Source organism: Euwallacea similis, chromosome 2, assembly GCF_039881205.1.
Source record: "Euwallacea similis isolate ESF13 chromosome 2, ESF131.1, whole genome shotgun sequence".
Taxonomy (NCBI): domain Eukaryota; kingdom Metazoa; phylum Arthropoda; class Insecta; order Coleoptera; family Curculionidae; genus Euwallacea; species Euwallacea similis.
In genome coordinates this window covers 7,919,534-7,941,510 of record NC_089610.1, presented here as the reverse complement: position 1 = coordinate 7,941,510, position 21,977 = coordinate 7,919,534, and the positions used below count along the sequence as shown (strand labels likewise).

The following is a 21,977-nucleotide window of genomic DNA, read 5'->3' as shown; positions in this document are numbered from 1 at the left end:
AAAAGAAATTGCGTCTCAATGAGAAATTCAAAGTACCTTAAATCTGACAAAACAAGCCATCATCTCCTATCCTCCTCCTACATGCGCATTATCCATAATAGATTTAAGTTCAAAGAGTTCAGGTTGAGTTGGAATATTGCCGACTGCCCTTTGAGTGTTGTAGAATTTATGCTGAACTATTTGTTCATAAACAACAACGTTCATGAAGTAAAATGGATAATAGAAATTGAAATTCCATAAGTATACTTGATAACTTTTATTTCGGCTCATTTACATATCATACATTCGCAGGTTAAAATATGTATTAAAGTGGACATCACATGGTCAGCCATAACCAAAGGTAAAGTGCGTTTTCATAAGGTACAATATTATTTTTAACGGCAAATAATATATAGCACTTGGAAAAAGTATTGCAAAATGTTTATAATTTTCATAAATTTGATTTTTTTAAAATGTTTAAACACGTATAATTTTATTTTAAAAAACGCATTTAATGCATTATTTTTGAGTTCAGATATTTCATCGCTATCTAGCTACCTATATTAACTTTTTATTTTCAAACGGAAAGGTACCACTGTAGTATATCAAATGAAAGGTGATTCAATAAGGGATAAAACGGTATACTTAGAACTAAAATTGGATATGCAGTTTCTTTAAAAAATATAATTATTAGATACCAAATAAAGTAACTCACTATTACATCAAACAAAATTAAAATTCTTACAATAAATGCTCAAAATGGGCTCCAGTAACAATTTGGCAATAACTCGGTCGTTTCCTGAACTCTCGTATAATTATCTAGTGTTGCTTCTGTTAATAATTTTAATTCTGTTTGAATTCTAAGACGTAAATCATCTAAATTTTGTTGTCTATTTTTGTAAAGGAAACCTTTTATGAATCTTTCTGAAAAAAAATCGAGGGGCATAACATATGGAGATCATGGCGGTCATTCTATTGCGCCCCTTCTACCGATCCATCTTCTAGGAAAAATCTTGTCAAGATACTCTCTCACAGCCACAACTTAATGTAGTGGTGCACGATCTGATTGGAACCAAATATTATTGTTGGCTACTTGTTCTCAATTTTCTGCAGGAAAAATTGCGGCAATTGATGGAACTATTTCGTTTTGCAATAAGTGTAAGTATGATGCGTTATTTACGTTCTCTATAAAAAAATAGGCTGATGAACTGGTGGCCGATTATATCTATCTATAAGTTTAGTTTTTGAGGATGATGTGTATGTAGTCTGTATCCAATGAGGATTGTCTGTAAACCATTAACGATAATTATGTCCACAAACGAATCTATTTATGCAAAACGTTGCTCAAATAAAATTCTAGAAAAGAACCTACTATCCTGAATGCCATTTTCTTTGATCAATTTACAAAATTCCATCCTGAGATTAAAATCTTCACGCACCAACCCTTGGGTAAGGGAAATTTTGCTTAGATGAAATTTTTCTCTTTTTAAAAAAAATTCTTACTGATTTTGCAGATACATCAAATTCATCGGCAAGTTTGCCGATATTATATGGAATTTTTATCGATCGATAAAAGAATGTCTAATGTTTTATCGCCAACAGTTGCTATTTAAGATCTTCCAAATTGTGGAGCAGCTTTCACGCTTCCAGTTTGTTAATATTTTTTATTAATCCGACAAACTACATTTCTATCAATAGGTCGGTCTGAATATTTCTCGTTAAATATGAAACACACCTCTTTACACACACATCTCCCTATCTCAATAAGGTTAAAATTTCAATTCTTTGCTCCTCAGATAAACGATAATTTTTTTTTATATTCGAACTGTAGTAGATACCTAACAACTGAATTCAACTACTAATGAATTCTGTGAAAACCAAAATATTTTCTAACTAGAAAATTGTTTACAATTGAAGACGATTTGAAATTTCTATGTCTTATTGTCATTTTTTTACTCTATTTTAAAGTGAAATGAGAATGGATTGTCTATCTAGGGAGCAAAGATTAAAGGTTATTTTTTTAAGAAACTGAAGATCCAATTTTAGTTCTAACTATACCGTTGTATCCCTTATTAAATTATCTTTCATGTGATATACTACAATGGGTATCTTTTCATTTGAAAATAAAAAGTTAGAAGGGGTAGTTGGATAATCGTTAAAAATTTGTACATAAAAAATAATGCATTAAATGTCTTTTTTAATAAAATTATACCTGTTTAAGCATTTTTTTTAAATATCTGGTTTACGAAAATTATAAACGTGTTGCAATACTTTTTACAACCACTGTATATTTGTTCATATTAAGGTTCTGTAATATTCCATCTTTCACTATTAAATAAAACTCTCTATTTTGCTAGATGGCATTGTACTGCCCATCAAGTTTGGCATGGACGTAAAGCGATTTCAAATTGAATAGTGCAGAGATCATTAAAATACTTAAATAAAAAATCAGATTTTATAATATCAGTCTTTCGAAGTTAAAAAGATTTCCCTTATGAAGAACCGGTAGGTATTGCTAATTACAATTAGAGAGAATCGGTAAAGTACCTTTTCTCAGAGGCAGTAATTTTATAAAGAAATAAATTAGTATATTATATAACGAGCACGAGATTATCGTTTAGTGCAAGTTGTATACAATACTTTTTCTATCCTTATAACAATACAAATTTATGAAAAATAAAAGGTATCAAACACTTTAAAATTCCATACAGTTGTCACCAAAACGGCCTGTTGGTACTTGCTCATTTGACTTCGAAGTTATGCATGTCAGTTGTAACGGGTGATTGTAAAAAAATATTCATAGCAGATGGTAAAGCGTCCACGTAGGACGTTGGTTAAGCCACTTTCTATTTATACCAAATTGCTAGGATTATTTTTTCATTGTTGTGTTGACTACAATTAATGTAATGCCATATCCAATGTCAGTTCATCACTTCGCTCTTCGATTTGTATTATTTTACTTGGATTCGTGCACCAATATGCCGTCTTATGAAACTTGTATTTTATGCACTATTTTTTTGCACAATTAGTAATTTTTCAGTTGTAGAAAATAATACTGTCGGGTTTTTCAACAATCTGCGGGAGGATCATCCACGACCGGATAATCGAATAAAATGTGACACCTAGATTTCATCCAATAGATTACAACAAATGAGAAAATCATCGTTATTGATCCAATGGTCAACGTAATTATTTCGTGAAAGCGCGAAGGCTTTAAAAACACTCTTATGCTCATTTCGTTCCATGTGGATTCTGACCAGGAACTGTATTTGCCAGATGACCAATCGTAATCTAAAAATTGACGTCATTAGAAAGACTTGAATTATTTGTTGTTTAATATAAATAATACCTTCTATTACAAATGCTGGACTAACTGCTTCTGTCATGTTTACTGTGGCTCGGAAACATCTGAGTTTGTCCAAATGGTCCATATCCAAGGACATGTTGAAATACCTGTATGCCTATTAACAAATAACATTTGAGGAAAAGTGCATAAATTGCGATGTAAAACCTACCTGATTTTTATTAGAATTAGTGCAATTAATGTTGGACGGATCTAACATATCCCCACTGAACCAGGCCAAAGTGTAGGACACTAAATTGGTCAGAAAATTGTCGACGACGGTCACTCCCACATACAGACTGAGAGGGGTTTTTGGTAGGTGCTGGAATATATGAGGAACATTTTTTTTTCTCTGCCTTAAATATCTTATAAGTTTTTTTCAACCCATATGTGCTTATTGTTAAAAATTCATCTATCAGTGAATTCATTTTATTTGTCACTTCGTCAATTATAATTGGTTACATAAAAAAAAAATTTAATTGAATAATTGATTACATGATCCCTGAATCTCTAAAATATATATATTTATGCACTTACCAAACCTCTTTGGATAGCTTTGTGAACTTTGCAGTTTGGATCTTCCAGGTAACAATGAAACAATTCGTCCACCTTTAAGAATTATCACAAAAAATAAAACCTTCAATATACACGTGTAGTTTTCATAAATTCGTTAAAAACAAGACTTACCAAACTCAAATTTGCAACAACATTCCCATTGAACTGATTTCCAGTTATATCCTCAAAAACACTTTTAGCGACCATTAAAGCCACCTCACCAACATATCCCTGAATTGTATCAGACTTCACATCACTCCCATTGACGTACTCATATCCTATATTTGAGGCATTATCATAGATTGAATTATAAAAGGGGTTTCTGTATGCAGTTTTATGGTCTGCTAACACTAATCCTTGAAATGAAGTATTTCTTCTAATGAATGTATGTAGAGATGAAGGAGGTAGACTATTGGGAATTATGTCCAAAGGAGAATTTGGTGGTTGATACTTTTTAAGGAGTAGTGAGAAGTTTCTCACCTAAAAATGAAAGTTTAACTAAGTTTTTTCTCATCAGTGGCAATTAACTTACAATATCGTTGTCGTTCCCTAAATAATGAGCATAAATGGCATTACTCATTGTCAACTGAGACAATTCAATAAACAAACTTATGTTATTGGGGTATATCGTTGGCAATATATCATTACCAAGGGGTAGATCAGTAGGAAAATGCCCCCTCTCCATATCGTAAAGTAAACGTTGAGAACCAATGTAGTCGTAAGTTTCTCCATTGAACAATATAAATAACACATTCTTTTTCACTAAAAATAGTAGATACCCATATCTGTTTTTTGATTAAGAAATGGTGGATGCTCATGAACATAAAACTGACAAGTTGTGTATTGTGTGAAAAATAAATGATTGCAATGGCATATTTTGTTTTGCTCTTATTTTTACGCTCGTGAGTATCATGAGTATAATTACAATTTGAACTCCATACTGGCAGCATTTGTTTGAGCAATTTAGCTACGGTCAACAATGTCACAAGACCAGTAACAGGCGTCTCAGCTCCAACAGTTTTTTCAAATAGAGATGTTGTGTCCAGGCGGGCAGCAATCACAATGTATTTGTCATAATTTATTGCTTTAGAGTTGTTTTTATGTTCCTCTGCAAGTGGGAACAGAGATCCCCACACATTATTATCACCCAAAGGATCACATAGTTTCACTGGGTTAAGATTAGTGACTATGTTTGATCTCCTGTAAAGTGTTTCATTTTACTAATTTTCTATTGTTGAATGTCTTTAAACAAACCTTTGACAAGTGGGTGTGTTAGTGGATGCTTGCATAAAAAAATTCAGCTCAAGAGAGCACAATGACCTGTCTGTCTGAGTTGAATAAGAGAAATTATTAAATTTTTGGAAGCAGTCCCTGATTATATTTATTTTGTTCTCATCTTCTAAATAAAACATTGGAAATGGAATGTCTCGATACAGCAAATCAGTTCCTAAAGATAAGCTGCAGTTTTGGCAATAATTTCTTTAATAGATATTAGAGAACACTTACCCCAAGGATTCCACCCATTTATAGGGCACTGAGCACTATCTGCACTAAAACGTTCATTTGGGCATTTACTTTCATGTGAAAAATGCTTTAATTTTTCATTGTTCGGGTGCAAAATTACCCCAGAAACTATATGTTTGTTTGAAATTAGAGTACTCATTATACCTGCATCCAACAATGAAGTTGGTAATATTGGAATGTACTTTCCTGCTGATCCATTTTTAAGTATGAAACTTAAATCTGAGAGTTGATTAACATAGTGGATTATACCAAGTGACCCTCCCCATTCCGCTAAAAGTTTATTTATGAACTAAATGTTAAATTTTAAACGATATTTAAATACAGGAACATCCAATCTGGTGGGTGGAATTCATTCTGCGGTAACATGCCACAGATCCTTGGATATTGATATACATGGTGTCTTTAATCCTGTCAGCATTGCCTAGAAAAGGGAAGAAATTTTTATAGATTAAAAGAGAATGAATCATTTTTCAAGAAAGGTACAATGGACGGTAGTACTCCAATCTGGGGCGTCAACTCAAACTTACATGTATAAAATAAATACGTTATAAGTCCTAAGGTAAAGTATTTGCACAACATTGCGGGGACAAATTTGGATTTAATTAACTATTTTTTAACAAAAATTAAAAAGGTTTCTCTTTATAAAAATTTTCAATATAACATAACCACATTTTTGCATTTTTCTGTGTATTGAGTTTGACATATACGTGGCATTTTCAATCTCGCAAGAGTGCATCAATTAACATAGCAGTGTATGTGGATAATGTATACAATAAGTATTCCTCGAGTTAATAAAAACAGTTGTTTGGCTCAAAAAATAGTTGTGTAAACAATCTAAACTTATATGTAATTCTAGAGAAAAATAAAAACGACCTCAATTAAACGCTGAGTTTGACGGCGTGCCATGAATTGTACAAATGTTGATTCTATCAGATTAAATATTGTCTACATTAAATATCCTTATACTTATTAATTACAAAACTGATTTACGTCAAACTTTAACGTCAATTTGTCAAACTTCACATGTCTTTGAGTCTTCCATCTTTTTCCAACATTCAATTTTCCATTTCTTTTCATTTTTTTAACTGTTAGTTATATATTCTCTTTCAATTCTAAAATTTGTTGTGAGTAGACTCGTTTCGTGTCTTACGACTTAAAAGTAAGTAACCCTTAAATATCCTTAATAATATTCTATTCACAACATGAAGCAATTAATAATCTATATTTCTATATAAAGAATTGCTTCAGAAAAGTGCGGATTAAAAGAATAATTTACGATTTAGAATTTATAGGTTAGAATCTGTGTTTTTCTGCCTATTCAAAGTGTGCCCTTTTTCCATTTAGATGCGTTACGTGGCTGCTTACTTGTTGGCCGTTTTAGGGGGCAAGGTCTCCCCTGCTTCTGCAGACCTCGAGAAGATTCTTGGGTCCGTAGGAATTGAATCAGACGGAGAAAAGCTCAAGAAAGTCATCTCCGAGTTGAACGGCAAATCCATAGATGAAGTTATTTCCCAAGGTACGTGTGGTTTAAGGTTTGTGGAAAATCAGTTTAAGTATCTACAATAAAATTACTGTTATGATGAATTCTAAATATCACCATCTTTCGACTGAAAGTGTTTTGATGTATAACTCCTTAACCTGAATTCAGTAAAAACGTTTTTAGTAGATGATTTAGCAGTGTGACAGTTTAAGTAAAATGATGCATGTTTTTATACAGGACTGGAGAAACTGAGTTCCATGCCTGCTGGAGGTGGAGCTGCACCTTCGGCAGCTGGAGGAGCTGCTGCTGCACCAGCTGAAGAAAAGAAAGGTCAGTAAATTATATCAGTGGCAATTTTCAATGCATGACATGAATTTTCAATGATGATTATTATCAACACCATCTTTCGACTGATAGTATTGATGAATAATTATGTTCTGATTGGTTTTAACTTTGTTGTTACCACAATCAGTATCAAAATAGTTCTAATTAGACTGTTTTTTGACTTTCAGAAGCCAAGAAGGAAGAAAAGAAAGAAGAATCAGAGTCAGAGGATGATGATATGGGCTTTGCTCTGTTTGACTAATTCTGTATAATAAAAACATTTTTTAATAAAATGACTTTTACCTGTGTTTTTGTTTTGTGTGCATAATCTGCTATTCAGTGGGTAGTTGGCTGAAAAAAAGCCTAAGAGGCGCATATTTTGTGCGACTGTACCATCTATAATTAAAGAGACATTACAGTCTTTGCGTGATCTGATGTACTAAATATATTTGTATAAAAGTTTCGTTTTGATTCAAATTTTTATAATCGTACTAACAATACTTTATCCCACCTATAACATCGAATTATCAGGAGCTAAATATACCTCTTTACATTTCTGCGTTCCTGATACGAAACGTCAAATTTCAGTAAAATGTTCCGTATGCGACATCAACAATCCAGGAACTCTCAGCAACTAAATATTCTTCCTCGCATTTCTGCATTCCTGGTACAAAAGATTAAATTGTTAGTAAAATACTCGAACAAAAAATGTTTGGCCTAAAAAATTGATATTGTCCAATTCGAGTTTTGACCGCGGAAGCATATCAACATTGTATTGTACGTCGCTGCAGGTCTCAATTTCACTGAAATCGGGGCACCTCAATCTTCACTTAACTTTTTGCGTAAAATTGTCTACATCATTGGGTTTCCATTTGGCAAATTTACGAAGTCTTCGAACTATTTGTATTGTTATGGGTAGAGGGGATAACTCAAAACTTCAATAACGGATTTACTTTTTATTCAGCTCATTAAATATATATATTATGTATATTGGGAAAACATAACTATTCAACTGAAAATCGATTGGCATAATGTGAGAAAACAAATTTTTTTAAACCTTAACATATTATTTTTGTGGTTGTTGCAGAACGTGCCCACACGAGTGCCATATAGAAAAACATAAAAAAGAGCCAACTAAAATAAGTTAAAACAGCATAATCGTATAAACATATTATTAGATAATATATAAGAATATAATAACTAATGCAATATTACTAATAGAAAAATCCAGGGAATGATAATATAATAACTCAATTTGTCTACGCTATACGTAGTTTGAAAGCAAAACAAGATTATATACATTTACTCTATGTATTCAATATTATAGCAACGTCGTCTTTCACTGATGACGTAAATATGAATTTGATGGAGAGCGGGCTAACATCTATATCTTTTAGCGAATAAATCCCTAATTTAATCATACTTTTAGCGCATATTATGTACAACTCTGCCCAAATTCAGATCACCTTTCAAGCCATGTGTTTTGCTAATGAACTGCTGCGATTAACATCTAATTAAATAGTACGTACGTTGAACAAAATTATCGAGTTTGTCTCTTAGGCGTCGCAGGCCAAAACCAAAAAGAGTTTATTAGTATTTTTTACTTAGTTGGGAAATTTAAATCAACTTCGGAAAGCTAACCGAAATCTACCGTCTATCGGCCGCTAAAAGAATTTCCTATGCATCTGTTGTGGAGGCGCCCCGTAGGCGGGGGCCGCGCCCTACATGGCCCCCGGATAACCACCCTGGTAAGGCATTTGAGGGGCGTAGCTGGGTTGCGGATAGGCCTGTGGAGGCACGAAACCCTGCGGAGGAATTCCCATTCCCGGGCCGGCCGTCAGCATCAGTTGCGGTTCTGGGATCATCATTGGCTGTTTGGCATCCTGTTCCGCCGCTTCAGTTTGTCGCTCGGCATCCGACTTTTCCAGTCGATCCACTTTTGTGGTTAGTTCGCGGGTCACTTGGATCAGGTATGGCATGGCAAAGTCCATAATTTGATGGCGCCATGCCAGTTCCATGATGACGTCGGGACGGAGGAGATCATAACACTAAACAAAATTGTTTGTTATATAAAAAAGTTCACCTGACCGACAATAGAAAATACCTGATATAAACATGCTGCAAAACAATCGTATGCTTTCCTCTCGAGGAACCAGGCCAGCAGTTCTTCGGCTAATTCCTGATTACGACTCTCTGCGGTGTATTCCATGGCATCTCTGAAGAGTCGATCTTTCTTGCATAGTTCCACGCTTTGTTTCCATCTAAAAATCCCTATAAACTCCTACGAAAACCCATTTCAATCCATTTTTATACCTGTTGTTTCCTTTATACAGGTAGGCGGCAATTCGTCTGAATTCGGTAAGTTCGTGCTTTTCCAGTCTCTGAGCTAGCCCGATGTTATCGAAGTTGTCGAATGCATCAATGGACGTTCTCAGACCCTTAAATATTATCTTTAAATTGGACAAGTTAGATTAAACACAAGTAGTACCTGGAAATCTTCTTCCTCGATTAAAAGCGAGTTAAGGGCCTCGTTGATCGCCTTGTTGTTCAGGTTTTGGACCGATCGAAGGTAAGACTTGACCAGTTGCAGATGATTTGTTTTAGAAAAGAATGCGACGGCTCTGAAAATAGGTTATTATTACTATTTCTTCAGTCGTATTGTGTGCATAAAACGGTTTTTATGATACATGTATGGTTACTAGGGAATCCGCTGCGCAATCTGTTTTTGCAATACATTGCGTGTGCCTTAAGGGTCTTCTTAAATACGTATATTATAACATACTATTAACTCTACCTTGTGTGGTCCATCCTGGGAGCCAGCACCAGTAACAAATCGTTCAACAACAGTGGCTTAAAGTCCAAATAAAACTGAATGGCCCTATAATACAGTTCGATATTGGCCACTTTGGTGATGATGTCTTTGAAGTGACCTTCGCGCCACGCCTCGGTGGGGTGAGTCATCATTGCCAACACCGCGTTATCGTACTCTTCGTACTTGTCGTAAAGGAACACCAGTTCGGCCCAGAGGTGAGCTTGTTCGGCGGCTCTCAATACCTAATAACATGTTAATTGGTTGATTGAGAAATGCCTTTATTGGAATCTACCTTGGGAATATTCACGCGCGACCAGAACAGCTCCAAGTGTTCTCTCATTTTAGTGGGTTTATATTTCGAGTATAAAATTGCCAGTTCCGTAAACATACCCATGTGGGCCCTCTCGAGTCCCAAAGCCGCTTCCAAAAGCCCTAAAATAATATTTGAAAACACGACTCTACAGAAAATCCCTGTAATCAATTACCAATTAATTCTTCAAAATAGCCGCGATCCTGATAATAATCGATCAAATCTTGCAGCTCGTCGGCGTGGACCACGATGTGCATGCCACACATTTGAGCCAGTCGAAACTCTTCAGCATCGACGCACGCAAAGCAGACTTCCTTCCACGTGCGGGTGCTGTTGGCTTTGCGCGCACTATCCACCGCTCCCTAATAAAACACCATTTAACCGACATCTTATAATAACATCAAACATCGCTCACTTGAAATTCCTTGAGGTGCACCAGAGTGATGGCCAACCTCGCGAAATTGGATACGTTATTGTAGAGGAGCTTGGCTGCATCATACATGCCATCGTCGAAGCATCGATCACCGATCTTTTGAATATCCGCGTGATTTGGCCCGGAAATGAATTCTTCTAAGTCCGCGAGACGTCCCGTACGGGCGTAAGCATAGATCAATTCTGACTCAATGTAACTGAAAAAAAAATGTATTTAAAGCTACACAAGACACCGATGAGATTTTAAAATACGTTATATCCAGTAGTCTTTTTGTGTATACAGGTGGCCCAAAAATAATCGTAATGGTATATTACCTTGTAGAGAATCGTATTAAAAACAAAATATTACCTTTCTCTAGCCTTCTTCCTGGCCATCTGCAAGTAGCGCACCAAATCCTCCCAGCTCTCGTTCTTGGAGGCCGTCTCCACTACATCCATATAAGCAGAGGGATCGTCGGCCTTAATGTATGAGTCTATAGCTTCCTTTACCAGGCCTTGATTCAGTTGAGCCTTAGCCAACTGACTCCACACTGCTGCTTCATTGCAGCGCTCTGAAAGACAGCTTAAAATGAATCCCACTCAGAGTAGTACAGATGGATTAAATTACCCGCAAACTCATAGGCTCTGTCCAAATTGTTGACTTGTTCGATCAGCACTTGAATAGCCGATGTGTTGACGTCGAATTTCTTGAAAATTGCGAAGGCTTCCTCATATAAATGATTGTTGATTGCAATATTGGCGATGTCGGGGGCGTCGTAATTGTCCAGGCGGTTGATGTAGTCCATGACGCGGGTGGCATCGGCCTTTATTGCTAAAGTAAGGACATATTTCTGACTGAATTTCAGGCACCGGGACAAAAAAATGTACCTGTAAGAATGAGCAAGTTTTGTAGGTTTCTATGATCTGAAAATACAGAGCTATCTAGAACGATTTTCTCGAGCAGCTCAATTAACTCGTTGGGCAAATCGGCGGTCATGAAAGCTTTGACTGTGACGGAGATGTCTTCGGGGTCCTAAAAGGCGACAAAACTATTAAATTCATAAAAAAAATAGTTAGTAGTTGAATGAACAATTAAAACCTGCCATCAACACCAACTACGATACATTAATATATACATATAAAGTCGAATAAATGACACAAAATTTACCTGCGTTTCGCTTAGCGCTGTTTGGACCACCTGATCGATCAGCTGTCTTCGATAAGGGTTGGTTTCTTGCAACACTTCGGCCCACAATTCGGCATCACGTCTGCGTACTAAGTAGCGCGCCTCGCTCTTAAAAAGTGAGTTTTCGTTGCACACGGCTATTAATTCGCGGTCACATTGGCCGCGCTCATATGCCACGCAGGCCAAATGGGGGTCGCGTTTTTCGCAGTAACGACCCACCACCCTCGAATCATACCTAATATCAAACGATAAAATTTTAAATCGGTTTTCATTGAAGCGTGAAAACATACCATTGATTCTCCTTAAGGAAACGTTCAGCGTTATTGTTAGAATCGATGTAAATTTTGGCCAAAGCGTTGTGTGTGGCCGGTTCCACGCATCCTTCATGCACCCTACTCTCCAGCCAGGGCAGAAGTAGCTTCAACCTGCAAAAAAATCCATTTAAGTAAAATTTCCATTATAAGAGGCATTGAAACCTACCTGTTCCTTTTCTCGACTTCTTCCACAAGCTCGTCTGTGGAGAATTGACCTCTCACGACCAATATTAAATTCTTGATTATGTCCTCAGAACAATCGACATCTAGCAGCCCCCCAATGACCACAGGCAAACGACTAGGATTCACCTTTTGCACGTATATTTCAATATACTTTTGCAGCGAGTTTCTGTACAAATACAAGACCAGATCGTGCACGAAATCGAAGCGGTCGCACACGATAATTAAGGGCAATTGGTCGGTCAGTTTAGCCTCCTTTAAGAAATTCTTCACTCTCTCCGGGTTGTAGCAATTCGACTCGCGACAAATCCTTTCCACTTCCTTAATTTGGCCTTATAACAAGAGGAAATTAATATTAATTAAATCACAGAAACAGGGATAAAATACCAGTTTTGCACGCAGCTTGAATATATTTAAAGTGCACCTCTTCGTCTTGAGAGAAATTGACGATCGATCCCAGGAAATAAAATAATCCTTCATAACTCTTGAAGCTCTCAAACAAGTCAATTAGAGCTTTAGTAGTCAATTGTTCGTGGTATTTTGTGGCGATTTGTACGCAGATTTGCAAGTTTTGTCTAATATTTGCCGTTAACATAGCCTACAAGAATAATATAGGGTGTCAATTTTTAATTGTAAATCTCAGTTATAGATTTGATTTTATTATCGCTATTATTTATTGTTTTTTAGATTTGTATAGTTTGTCACTTATTCCTACCTTGAGACATTCCAGACTATCCTCAACGCTTAAAGTTCCGAAAAAGCTAACCAACCACTCGGCAGGCAACAAATGCGTGTGCACTACCGCTCTTTTAATATCGTACAAATCAGTATAATGCTCCAACGCTCTCTGCAGCAATCCGGCCTTTTCGCACAGCTGCGCAATGTGTGCCCTATCGTAGTGCGTAAACATGTTGTTGCCCAAAATAGCATCGGCCACTTGGGGCGCCGACATCAAATTCATTTCCAGCAGTCGCGTCTGCAAATGCCCTTCGGTGGGTCGGTTGTTTTTCAAAGCATCTAGCAGGAATGCAGTACACTGCTGCACCATGTTTTGTTCCATGAAAATATCCACGATCTGATTAATGTCCGCCAATGGTTCTTCGTCGGCGACGAGCATACTGGCGAAGGCGGCGCCTTGCTCTGGGTTAGTACGCATCACCTGTCGCAGCAGGAATATATAGTCAGGTGTGTATGAGACCTTCTTGGCATAGAGCACGATCTTCTGGAACTGCCCGGTCTCGGCAAAGCTTTGAATTACTTTGGCGGGAACGTTAGCTCGCAGATAAACAGACAGGGCTAAGGTGGGATCCACTTGTTTCACCAAGTCACCCAGCTCTTCGGAACACTCTAACTTCTCCTCTTTTATCCATTTTTCTAAAAGTTGCTTGCGCCCTTGGAGGAGCACTGGTTTGCAGAGCTCCAATGACTCATATCTATCAATAAAAAAATACTTGTAACGTTAATAGCACTATATAGGTTCAATTGATTTTTTCAAAATTTAATATTGGGTATTTTGATCAGTTACATATATATACCTGTTTAATTGTCCCTGGTCCAGTAAAATGCCGAAGTACTGAAGCAGAGGGCTGTTTTGGCCTGGCTGCGTTGGAACTTGCTGAAACATCTGGATAGTGGCTGGAGTCCTTAAAATGCCTTTAGGGGCGTTTGCTGCTACCTTCAATAAATTAGAACTTAAAAACAACCATTAATATTAACTTTGACACGTACTCTAGCCGCTTCGGTGTACTGTCCGTTCTGGAACAATAACTGAAACTTGCTGACAAACAGCTCCTCAGCCCCGGATAAATTGTTTCTGGTGGCCAGCCTTAAAGCCAAATCGGGATTGTGCAATACTTGATTCACATAACGAATAATACTCTCCTCATCTACTGACACAGAGAGCACTTGGCCTCGCCTATTGACACCTAAAAATGTACCTTAAAAAAAACTAAACTCCACTATAACAATAACTCACCGATAATTCCTCCAGTATTCTCATGAGGAGCCGTGACAAAAATCGTCTCACTCGATATTCTGTTCATATAAATACAAACCGCACTCTCGATATCGTACATGTGGATGTAGCCATATTTCGTAATCAAGTAAATAACGTCATACTTGTTGGACACTTGCATAGCTACCGGGAAATCGTTTTGGGCCTCCGGAGGGAAAAACACGTCTACAGTTTTCTTGGGGAAGGGCTGATTGCCTGCCGGGCTTTGACCCACTTCAATTATATGTAGTTTCCCTCCTTGCACATTCCTGACAGCAAAGCAAAATAGGGTTGAAGGTTCAGGGTTACCCTCCATTTTGAATGTTGCGAAGGAGGCTGCGTGGCCCTCAATCGGTTGGGAACACTAGAACACCCACCATCCGTTATTTCTGTGATAAGACTTTGAGGACATATTACCTTTCTTTCTACAGAGTAAAGCTGCATCGCTCCAACTACTCTGGATTGTTGGGCGCTAATTCCAACCAATAGAAGCCAATTTTGTTTGGGATCCGTGCGGTAATTGATAATTTGGCAACCGTTGAGAGATGAATGCCTAAAATATGTTGTTTATAGAATATCACATCACCAATATGAAATGATTATTTTGAGCAAGTTGTTTATATTTTTATAATACTATGGTTAAAGTGACGGAATATTGTTAACGCCCTGCAAAATCTTGAGACTGTGAATAACATATTACTAAAGAAAATTCTAGCAATCAATCCCAACCTGTCAAACATTTTCACAGGTTGCGAGTCTCCCTCCATGGACCAATGATAAACTGATGATTCAGTGACTAAAGCCAGCGTGTTAGGACTGATCCACTTCCAAAAAATCACATCATCTGCCATAGTGTGTGCTTTCATTTTCGACTTCATCTCAATATTGAAGATTTGTAGTGTTTTCTGGGCTTCAACACCAGCTTTACCTAAGTTATTTTTTTCTCTCTTAGTTTTCCAAAGAAACAAATATACCAAAAGTACCTTTAAGAGCAATCACCTTGGAAGCGGGGTTCATGATTGCACTTTCTGCCGTAATGGGACGCCGAATCGGGTTGGCGGTGTCTGCCAAATCAACGATCACCACCTGAGAGGTATCTCCCACTTTTTCGCGGACGCAGATGAACTTGTCGCTCTCCATGGTGAGAGTGGCGAAGGAGATGTTAGAGACATTGATACCGATGTTGGTTAGCTAAATAAAAATGTAAACCTTCTAAAAATAGTGCTTAAAGTTCGTTTTATTTATCTAAACGGTATACAATTTTTGGTGCTTTTTATGCGCAGTATAACAAATATACCTCACAAGTTTCACATTTATTATTAGCTCATTTAGACTGATTTAGGAGAATGGTAATTCTTTAAGATAGAAACAGGAAATTGGCCCACTAATATTTTCAGTACATACAAACTGCTACTGTCACGCATTAAGTCTCTCTCTACATATTCTTATCTGTTGAAAACTAAATTTAATTTTAGGACAGCCAACCATGTCAAAACGACGACTTAGAGTTAATAACGAATTTACGCTCACCTGAGTACCACATAATAACAGAGTTGCATAGCATTGTTTAAGTTAGCTCAGGAGTTTACAAGCTATTTGAACTGAACAATGGCAAAAATAGAAAGCCAACGTCAAGTCTAAATTGCCACTGTTTATTTGACCACTCACGCATATGGGCCTGTACTACTTAAAGGTACCTAGTTTTCTTGATGCAAAGTAATATTCTGCCAATTACACTCAAATCCTCATACTTTTTAGAAAGTGGGGAATGGCAAGAAATGTCTTCCTACACACAGTCTTTGATATGTTTGATATGGGATTTGCATGGTTTAGAAGAGAACTGCTATTTGAAATCTGACATAATAGCAAATTTTTTATTCATGTGTATTTGCTTCTATATGCTCATAACAAATGCTAAGTTATATAAAGTTGGAAAGCTTAAAATCGTCTATCCAACATTCTCATGGCTTTAAACCTATAGACAAATTTTTTTCACTAAAGTTTTTAACTGGGATTTTAAATCATAATGCATTCATGTAAGCGGGAATTCTGGTAGGCAGACAATGTTTCGAATTGCAGAGATAAGATTTTGAGTCCCCCAATGAGTGTGGGAAGACAAAAACAATTTTTAAAAAATATTTCTCAATTGGGAATTTACTAATATAAAATATGAGTCAGCACAATAACCTTTCTGAGGCATTTATATATAACTACATTAATGATAAATGATAACATATCAGATAAATTCAGAATATACTCCTCTTTCTTTAGCAAAAAAATCAATGTTCAATGAAGTAATACCCAGTAAGGGGGCACTAAAACCACCCCTATGACCTGACTTGACACCACATGACCTAATTAAAGTCCTTCTGAGCGGATTTAATGCGGTAAAACCTTTTTAAGTAAAAAAAAAAACTTCCGTTCATGGTTTTAGGATTGATATAAGCTGGATGACCCTTGAGATGGTCCGCCCCCATAAAACTTTCTGGAAATTTACAAATGTCAAACACTGCCGGCTGAGACAGGAAACAGAATGCAGTTAATGAATTTGCATTTATGGGTCTTCAGTCGGGGGGTATTTCATAGATAATCGGGCATAACCATACGGAATTTGGGGGAGTATTTTGACGTATTTTTGTTACCTGCAAGTGCTCCTGGAATTTGATCGGAAGGAGAGTAGGCTGCGTCATGTTTCCGCCTGTCTACCGACCCGAGACACAATTGATGAAATGGAAATAGACCCGAATCGATAGGGCGGCCTTTGCGACGGGTTTTCCTGGTAAATTTTTCACGAATTACTCACGGAGAAAAGCGAATCACGACACGACAGGTCAAAATGCGACACCCAACAAACATGGCCGACGCCACTTTTTTTTTGATGAAATGGACGGCGACGTTGGCACCCTTGTTGCGTTTTGCCACATATAATTTTCCCATAGTGCATTGATCCATAGAAACTTTCGCCGTGCGAATAGGATCGAACAGAGCAATCTCATTCGAGAAGACTTTGTAGACAAAATGTCAAATTGCACATTATAATTGTCGCAGTGATTTTAACGAAAGCTCAAGACACTTTTGACAAATAAGGTGAGTAAAATTTATTATTTGAACTAATGGACGTTCAACAGTGCATAACTATGATCTGAGTAGGAGCGATAGGGTTGTGAAGATGGATTCAAATATTTCCATAAAGAAAGGGATACCGTAACATCAAGAACTCCTTCAAATTCGCATCTTGTTAGGTTTCACTTTAGAAAATAAAAACTTAACTGACGTCCTCTGTCTGTTATATTTAAAGATTTTCAATAAAAATATAAAGTTTTGTGCATATTTTTAATTAACCTTAATAAAACACTAAACAACACTATCAGTTTTGTAATTTTATTGACGAGACGCCTATGAGTTATCGAGCAGAATGATTAAATAGGCGTTTTCAAATGATAAAGGAGCAGAAATCTAACGATTAAATATATTACGCGACTTTTGTGATGAGGAAATCTCGATCGATACACCGACGATCTTGACACAGCGAGAAATGCCACCGTCACGTCCAAAACAGGCGTCAAAAATGACATCGCACGAAGAAGCTTTACTAAATACCGTATTAAATTTAAACTTTTCTGAACTCGCTAGGCACGACCCAAAAACACGAAAGCACTGTTGCCAGTTTGCACTTTTAAGTCTTATCAAAACGTGACGGCTATGATATTGAACAGGTTCAATTGATCAAACACAGGACTGGATTAACAACTTTTTCCCAGGGCAGAACCGTAACTAGTTCAAGTTGTTGCCGAGACAACGTAATTTATTATCGACTTATTTGCCCGTTCGTTATCACAATATTCATATTAAAATTAAGGTTTTAAATATTCGTCTTACATTTTATCAATAATTATACAAGTCAGGAGAATGGACCGCAAAAATACTTCGGTGTTCGATAAATTGTACTTTCCTAAGAAACTCAATTACGAATACACTTCCGAGTATTTTGCTTCGAATGCTGCTGATCCTCAAAGAGCTCTTAGGTGAGCAAATCGCTACAAAGCCTATTTAAATTATATTGAACCCTCTTGAATTTAAAGAACATTCAACAATGGAGACAACATCGAACGGAACGTGAAAATTACAAATTACTTGGTAACAAGACAGTTGGTAAAGACTACAAAGAATCTAGAAAATAAACGTAAGGATTACAATGATAAAAGAAAAATGGTACAGGAACAGTGGGACGATTTGAAACAGAAAGAATCAGACTTAAGGCAGAACTTTATTGCAATTAATCAGGCAAGGATTTAAGGCCCCATAATTATTAACCATATTAATTTAATATAGTTTGTCAAAGAAAATCAAGAGAAAAGAGAAAGAGCAGTAGTTAAAATCGTGGAGCAAAATCAGTTAAAAGATAAGTGGCAAAAATGCATGGAAGAACTGGCTAAGAAGTGTGAAGAAATTTCCAGCACAAAGGCGAAAATGGACAAGTATATAGCCCAACATCGTATTTACGAAGAGTACTTGCTTCAGGTCATTGCCAAGGACGAATCCATGCAAAGCATAAATGACTTATTGAATAGGTACTATAATCAATTTACATTTCAAATACCTGTGCTAAAAACTATCAACAAAAATTATGTATAACACTATGGGTACTTGATTTCCCTTTTTAGATACGAAGCCCTGGTGGCCGCCAGAAAAGACCTGAACGACATTCAGCAGCGGGACATCATCAAACTAGAAAAAGCTAAAACCAACTTAGTAATTATTAATTTGTATCCATTACTAGAATATAGGCCGAATTGCATATCTACATTTATTAATTTTATTATAGCACAAGCAGGGTTGAGTAGAGCAGAGACCAATTTTTTTTAAAGGATACATTTTGGATTTTCTACATAAACATTAATTTTTAGAGACATCAAACTGACGATTATTTAACCCAAATCGGGATCATTAATAACCGCATTAATGACTTGGAAGCCAGATACGAAATCGCTAAGCAAGAAAGCAAAAAATGGGAACGACTCCTTAAGTTAATTAAAAACCTGGCAACTGATAACATTGTGGACACTGTACTATTTTTCCCCTTTATACAAGTTCAAATGTTAATTTTTGTAATTTCTAGGTGGAGATCCAAGAATCGTGCAGAAGGATGTACCTAGCGATATGTTTAAGAAAGAAAGAGAAGCCTGTGCATGTACATAATGTAGAAAAGCAGTTGCTGACCATTAAGCAGGCTATAGGAGAGTACGAAATCATTAATGATAAAATCCGAAAGATCAAAGAAAAGGCATTCAAAGATTCAGTTCAAGTCAGAGTTTCATATTGCAGCTCATAATGTGACAATCAGTCACTTCTACAAAGTTAAGTAGAATTCAGAATTAAGATTTCTTGCTTTAAATAAAAGACCTGAACTGTTATCCTATATGTTTATCTCGGTTCTAAGTAGTGAGGTCTCTATATGCCTAAGTTGGTTAAGCTTTAATTAACCTACACAAGGATGTACACATATCTTTGTCATAGATGAGTTTATTTGATGAGCCTGGCTTGTGTTACCAAACTAGTCAGTTCAGAAATAAAAAAAAAAAATTCTATATAATTTTAGACAATTTTTTTTTTGATTGAATACAAAAGTATTCAAAACTTTTCAAATATTTCTAATGTGAAATGAGAGCTTTAAATCAATAAATAATACAGTTGCAAAAATACCAGTTGGAAAACCCTATTCATTATTTATTTGCAACCAAGCATCTAGCTTATCTTTCAAATAGTCCACTGAAGACTGCAATTTGCTGCAATATCTCTCAAATTCCGCGTCTATGGCCTCTCTCACTGAGCTATCAGCCTTTGTCACTAGTGAAGCAATATTGCAATATCGTTTCCCTGGTCGAGATTCACGCTAAAAAAACTCTCCTATTAATAATAACAAATTCCATCACCTTTTCTCTTACCTCATTATTTTCACTAATCCTGTTTTTGATGTTTTCCAAGAATCTCTTATACTGCATCTGCCCCTTTTGTAATGCATAATACAGACCTAATATGTCGTACACTCTCTGCATTTGCCTTTTGCCGATCTTATTTTTATGTCCCAATTGAAAAATGACTTTTGAGCTCGTCATGAAGTAATTTATATTATCTTCCAACAAAGCTTTGTGTATTACTCCGCAGTCTTCAAGATCGCGAATTTTTTGGAAATCTGAAGTTGGCTCTTCAACTGCTATATCAACAACCTCCTCATCAACTCTCAATCTTTTGGATATTGTTGCATATAAGTTAGTGCCAATGCCTTGTCTTTGGTGTGATGGCAGCACAAAAATTTGACTAATTCTTGGCCTGATTTTGTTGGGATAAGCATAGAACTTATATATGGTACAAAATGCTACTGGAGTGCGACAAAGAAAATCTTTAACTGGGTGTTTTCTTTCTTCATAGACATAATAGATTAGCCACCTTTCATCATCTAAATCAATGTAATTGGCTGCATCTATGAACCATATTATGTAAGTCTCAAATCGAGCATGAAATTCTTTAAAATCATTATTGCTCATATCATTTTCAGTTATTTTGTAAGTGGTGGTACCATTCATCACTCCATTTGCTTCTACTCTACATTCAAAACTGTTAATTACATTTCCATACATTTGATCATGTTGCTCAGTTTTGGTCCATTTCAGAAACTCATTATAGTTCCTGGTGTAATTGGAGGGCAGCCAGGAATCTAGAGACTTGACTATATCATCAGGTTTTATGCCAGCTTTATTGATTTTGCCAGCACTCTTTATGTCCATATAGCAACGACACGAATTATGGAGTAAATTTATGGTGATAGCAAGTTCTTTATAGCCAAAGATTGACTCACTGCAGAAGAAAATTTTACGAGTCTTCTTATTTCACTAAGAATGTTAAAAAAACATACCTTTCACCAAATATTTGATGAGCCATTTCAGGTTTAAAAGACACTGCTTTTTCAGATTGGAGATCATGTTCTTCGTATACTGCACACAATTAGATAAAACACAAATAGGTCTTTGAAATACTTTTTATAATGAAGGTAATTACGTATTCCCAATGGATTAAACTGTACTACTACATAATTTCTATACTTACTCATTTGGAAAGTGACCACTTTGCATGCCATCTTCTTGTATATGGCCATGTCTTCTCCATCCTCAATTGGAATGCTACTAGATGCTTCTACAGTACCCCCTTCAGACATTTTAAAAACTGTAGTTAAATGCAATGTTTAAACTTATAATTTAAATCTCAAACTGTTCACTTTGCCACTGGGGCTCCGTAAGACCCCGAAACTAAGTTGGTCTTGAGGCAAAAGATAATTTGGTTTAGGAAATACAAATGACTGCTTCTTTGATAATCTTTGATAAATAGATGTTAAATAGTATATAAATCAAGGACTGATATCAAACCATTGAATGTGAGAGCCTTTTGCTGTTAAGTTTGAGTTGATTTTTAGGGTTGGAAAGTGGTGCATAAAGATATAAAAAATGGAATGACAACAAAAATGGCGCGTAAAAGAAATGATAACTTTGACATTGATTCAAGAAAAGGAGT

General features: G+C 36.2%; 5 protein-coding genes and 1 non-coding gene across 6 annotated transcripts; 3 read left to right on the top strand and 3 right to left on the bottom strand.

Moving 5' to 3' along the window:
* Positions 1 to 241: 241 nt before the first annotated feature.
* Nct (Nicastrin) lies at positions 242 to 6,084 on the bottom strand. The gene is made up of 11 exons (XM_066404695.1): positions 5,929 to 6,084; positions 5,724 to 5,822; positions 5,384 to 5,671; positions 5,132 to 5,324; positions 4,803 to 5,077; positions 4,410 to 4,639; positions 4,010 to 4,357; positions 3,860 to 3,931; positions 3,495 to 3,644; positions 3,329 to 3,440; positions 242 to 3,270 (listed from the first exon to the last, which is right to left on the bottom strand). The coding sequence occupies exons 1-11, from the start codon at positions 5,978 to 5,980 to the stop codon at positions 3,047 to 3,049; spliced, it is 2,043 nt and encodes a 680-aa protein (XP_066260792.1). The 5' UTR covers positions 5,981 to 6,084; the 3' UTR covers positions 242 to 3,046.
* Positions 6,085 to 6,438: 354 nt separating this feature from the next.
* RpLP2 (ribosomal protein LP2) lies at positions 6,439 to 7,513 on the top strand. Its single transcript, XM_066402662.1, has 4 exons — positions 6,439 to 6,560; positions 6,746 to 6,917; positions 7,119 to 7,211; positions 7,394 to 7,513. Exons 2-4 carry the CDS (start codon positions 6,746 to 6,748, stop codon positions 7,465 to 7,467), a joined length of 339 nt encoding a protein of 112 aa, XP_066258759.1. The 5' UTR covers positions 6,439 to 6,560; the 3' UTR covers positions 7,468 to 7,513.
* LOC136419573 (small nucleolar RNA Me28S-Am982) lies at positions 6,973 to 7,049 on the top strand. The gene has a single exon (XR_010753123.1). It is a non-coding gene; the product is annotated as a small nucleolar RNA Me28S-Am982 (small nucleolar RNA).
* Positions 7,514 to 8,150: 637 nt separating the features above from the next.
* Chc (clathrin heavy chain) lies at positions 8,151 to 17,294 on the bottom strand. The gene is made up of 23 exons (XM_066405728.1): positions 17,054 to 17,294; positions 15,395 to 15,602; positions 15,141 to 15,339; positions 14,829 to 14,964; positions 14,394 to 14,775; positions 14,147 to 14,343; positions 13,954 to 14,093; positions 13,134 to 13,851; positions 12,806 to 13,016; positions 12,405 to 12,750; positions 12,215 to 12,349; positions 11,907 to 12,159; positions 11,627 to 11,771; positions 11,367 to 11,570; positions 11,109 to 11,310; positions 10,743 to 10,956; positions 10,503 to 10,689; positions 10,310 to 10,449; positions 10,000 to 10,259; positions 9,694 to 9,826; positions 9,519 to 9,643; positions 9,310 to 9,466; positions 8,151 to 9,253 (listed from the first exon to the last, which is right to left on the bottom strand). The coding sequence occupies exons 1-23, from the start codon at positions 17,099 to 17,101 to the stop codon at positions 8,927 to 8,929; spliced, it is 5,067 nt and encodes a 1,688-aa protein (XP_066261825.1). The 5' UTR covers positions 17,102 to 17,294; the 3' UTR covers positions 8,151 to 8,926.
* A 990-nt stretch (positions 17,295 to 18,284) lies between these two features.
* Positions 18,285 to 19,743, top strand: LOC136419152 (coiled-coil domain-containing protein 42 like-2-like). Its single transcript, XM_066405330.1, has 6 exons — positions 18,285 to 18,436; positions 18,494 to 18,695; positions 18,744 to 18,982; positions 19,076 to 19,163; positions 19,319 to 19,477; positions 19,531 to 19,743. Exons 1-6 carry the CDS (start codon positions 18,321 to 18,323, stop codon positions 19,741 to 19,743), a joined length of 1,017 nt encoding a protein of 338 aa, XP_066261427.1. The 5' UTR covers positions 18,285 to 18,320.
* Positions 19,744 to 20,066: 323 nt separating this feature from the next.
* LOC136419151 (histone acetyltransferase type B catalytic subunit-like) lies at positions 20,067 to 21,802 on the bottom strand. The gene is made up of 4 exons (XM_066405329.1): positions 21,516 to 21,802; positions 21,325 to 21,403; positions 20,357 to 21,266; positions 20,067 to 20,304 (listed from the first exon to the last, which is right to left on the bottom strand). Exons 1-4 carry the CDS (start codon positions 21,622 to 21,624, stop codon positions 20,128 to 20,130), a joined length of 1,275 nt encoding a protein of 424 aa, XP_066261426.1. The 5' UTR covers positions 21,625 to 21,802; the 3' UTR covers positions 20,067 to 20,127.
* Between the last annotated feature and the right edge of the window lie 175 nt (positions 21,803 to 21,977).

Bases quoted from the DNA above. Each gene is read 5' to 3' on its own strand.
- Nct (XM_066404695.1), bottom strand. From the start codon at position 5,980: ATGTTGTGCAAATACTTTACCTTAGGACTTATAACGTATTTATTTTAT. The intron at 4,640-4,802 runs GTAATTATACTC...TACTATTTTTAG, and splicing joins GCCAGTATGGAGTTCAAATT to TGAAAAAGAATGTGTTATTT. The intron at 3,645-3,859 runs GTAAGTGCATAA...CATATATTCCAG, and splicing joins AAGCTATCCAAAGAGGTTTG to CACCTACCAAAAACCCCTCT.
- RpLP2 (XM_066402662.1), top strand. From the start codon at position 6,746: ATGCGTTACGTGGCTGCTTACTTGTTGGCCGTTTTAGGGGGCAAGGTC. The intron at 6,918-7,118 runs GTACGTGTGGTT...GTTTTTATACAG, and splicing joins AGATGAAGTTATTTCCCAAG to GACTGGAGAAACTGAGTTCC. The intron at 7,212-7,393 runs GTCAGTAAATTA...TTTGACTTTCAG, and splicing joins ACCAGCTGAAGAAAAGAAAG to AAGCCAAGAAGGAAGAAAAG.
- Chc (XM_066405728.1), bottom strand. From the start codon at position 17,101: ATGACGCAGCCTACTCTCCTTCCGATCAAATTCCAGGAGCACTTGCAG. The intron at 14,344-14,393 runs GTGAGTTATTGT...GTACATTTTTAG, and splicing joins GAATACTGGAGGAATTATCG to GTGTCAATAGGCGAGGCCAA. The intron at 10,260-10,309 runs GTAGATTCCAAT...ACATGTTATTAG, and splicing joins CGCGCGTGAATATTCCCAAG to GTATTGAGAGCCGCCGAACA.
- LOC136419152 (XM_066405330.1), top strand. From the start codon at position 18,321: ATGGACCGCAAAAATACTTCGGTGTTCGATAAATTGTACTTTCCTAAG. The intron at 19,164-19,318 runs GTAATTATTAAT...ATTAATTTTTAG, and splicing joins AAAAAGCTAAAACCAACTTA to AGACATCAAACTGACGATTA. The intron at 19,478-19,530 runs GTACTATTTTTC...TGTAATTTCTAG, and splicing joins CTGATAACATTGTGGACACT to GTGGAGATCCAAGAATCGTG.
- LOC136419151 (XM_066405329.1), bottom strand. From the start codon at position 21,624: ATGTCTGAAGGGGGTACTGTAGAAGCATCTAGTAGCATTCCAATTGAG. The intron at 21,404-21,515 runs GTAAGTATAGAA...AATTGTGTGCAG, and splicing joins AGTGGTCACTTTCCAAATGA to TATACGAAGAACATGATCTC. The intron at 20,305-20,356 runs GTAAGAGAAAAG...GAGTTTTTTTAG, and splicing joins GGATTAGTGAAAATAATGAG to CGTGAATCTCGACCAGGGAA.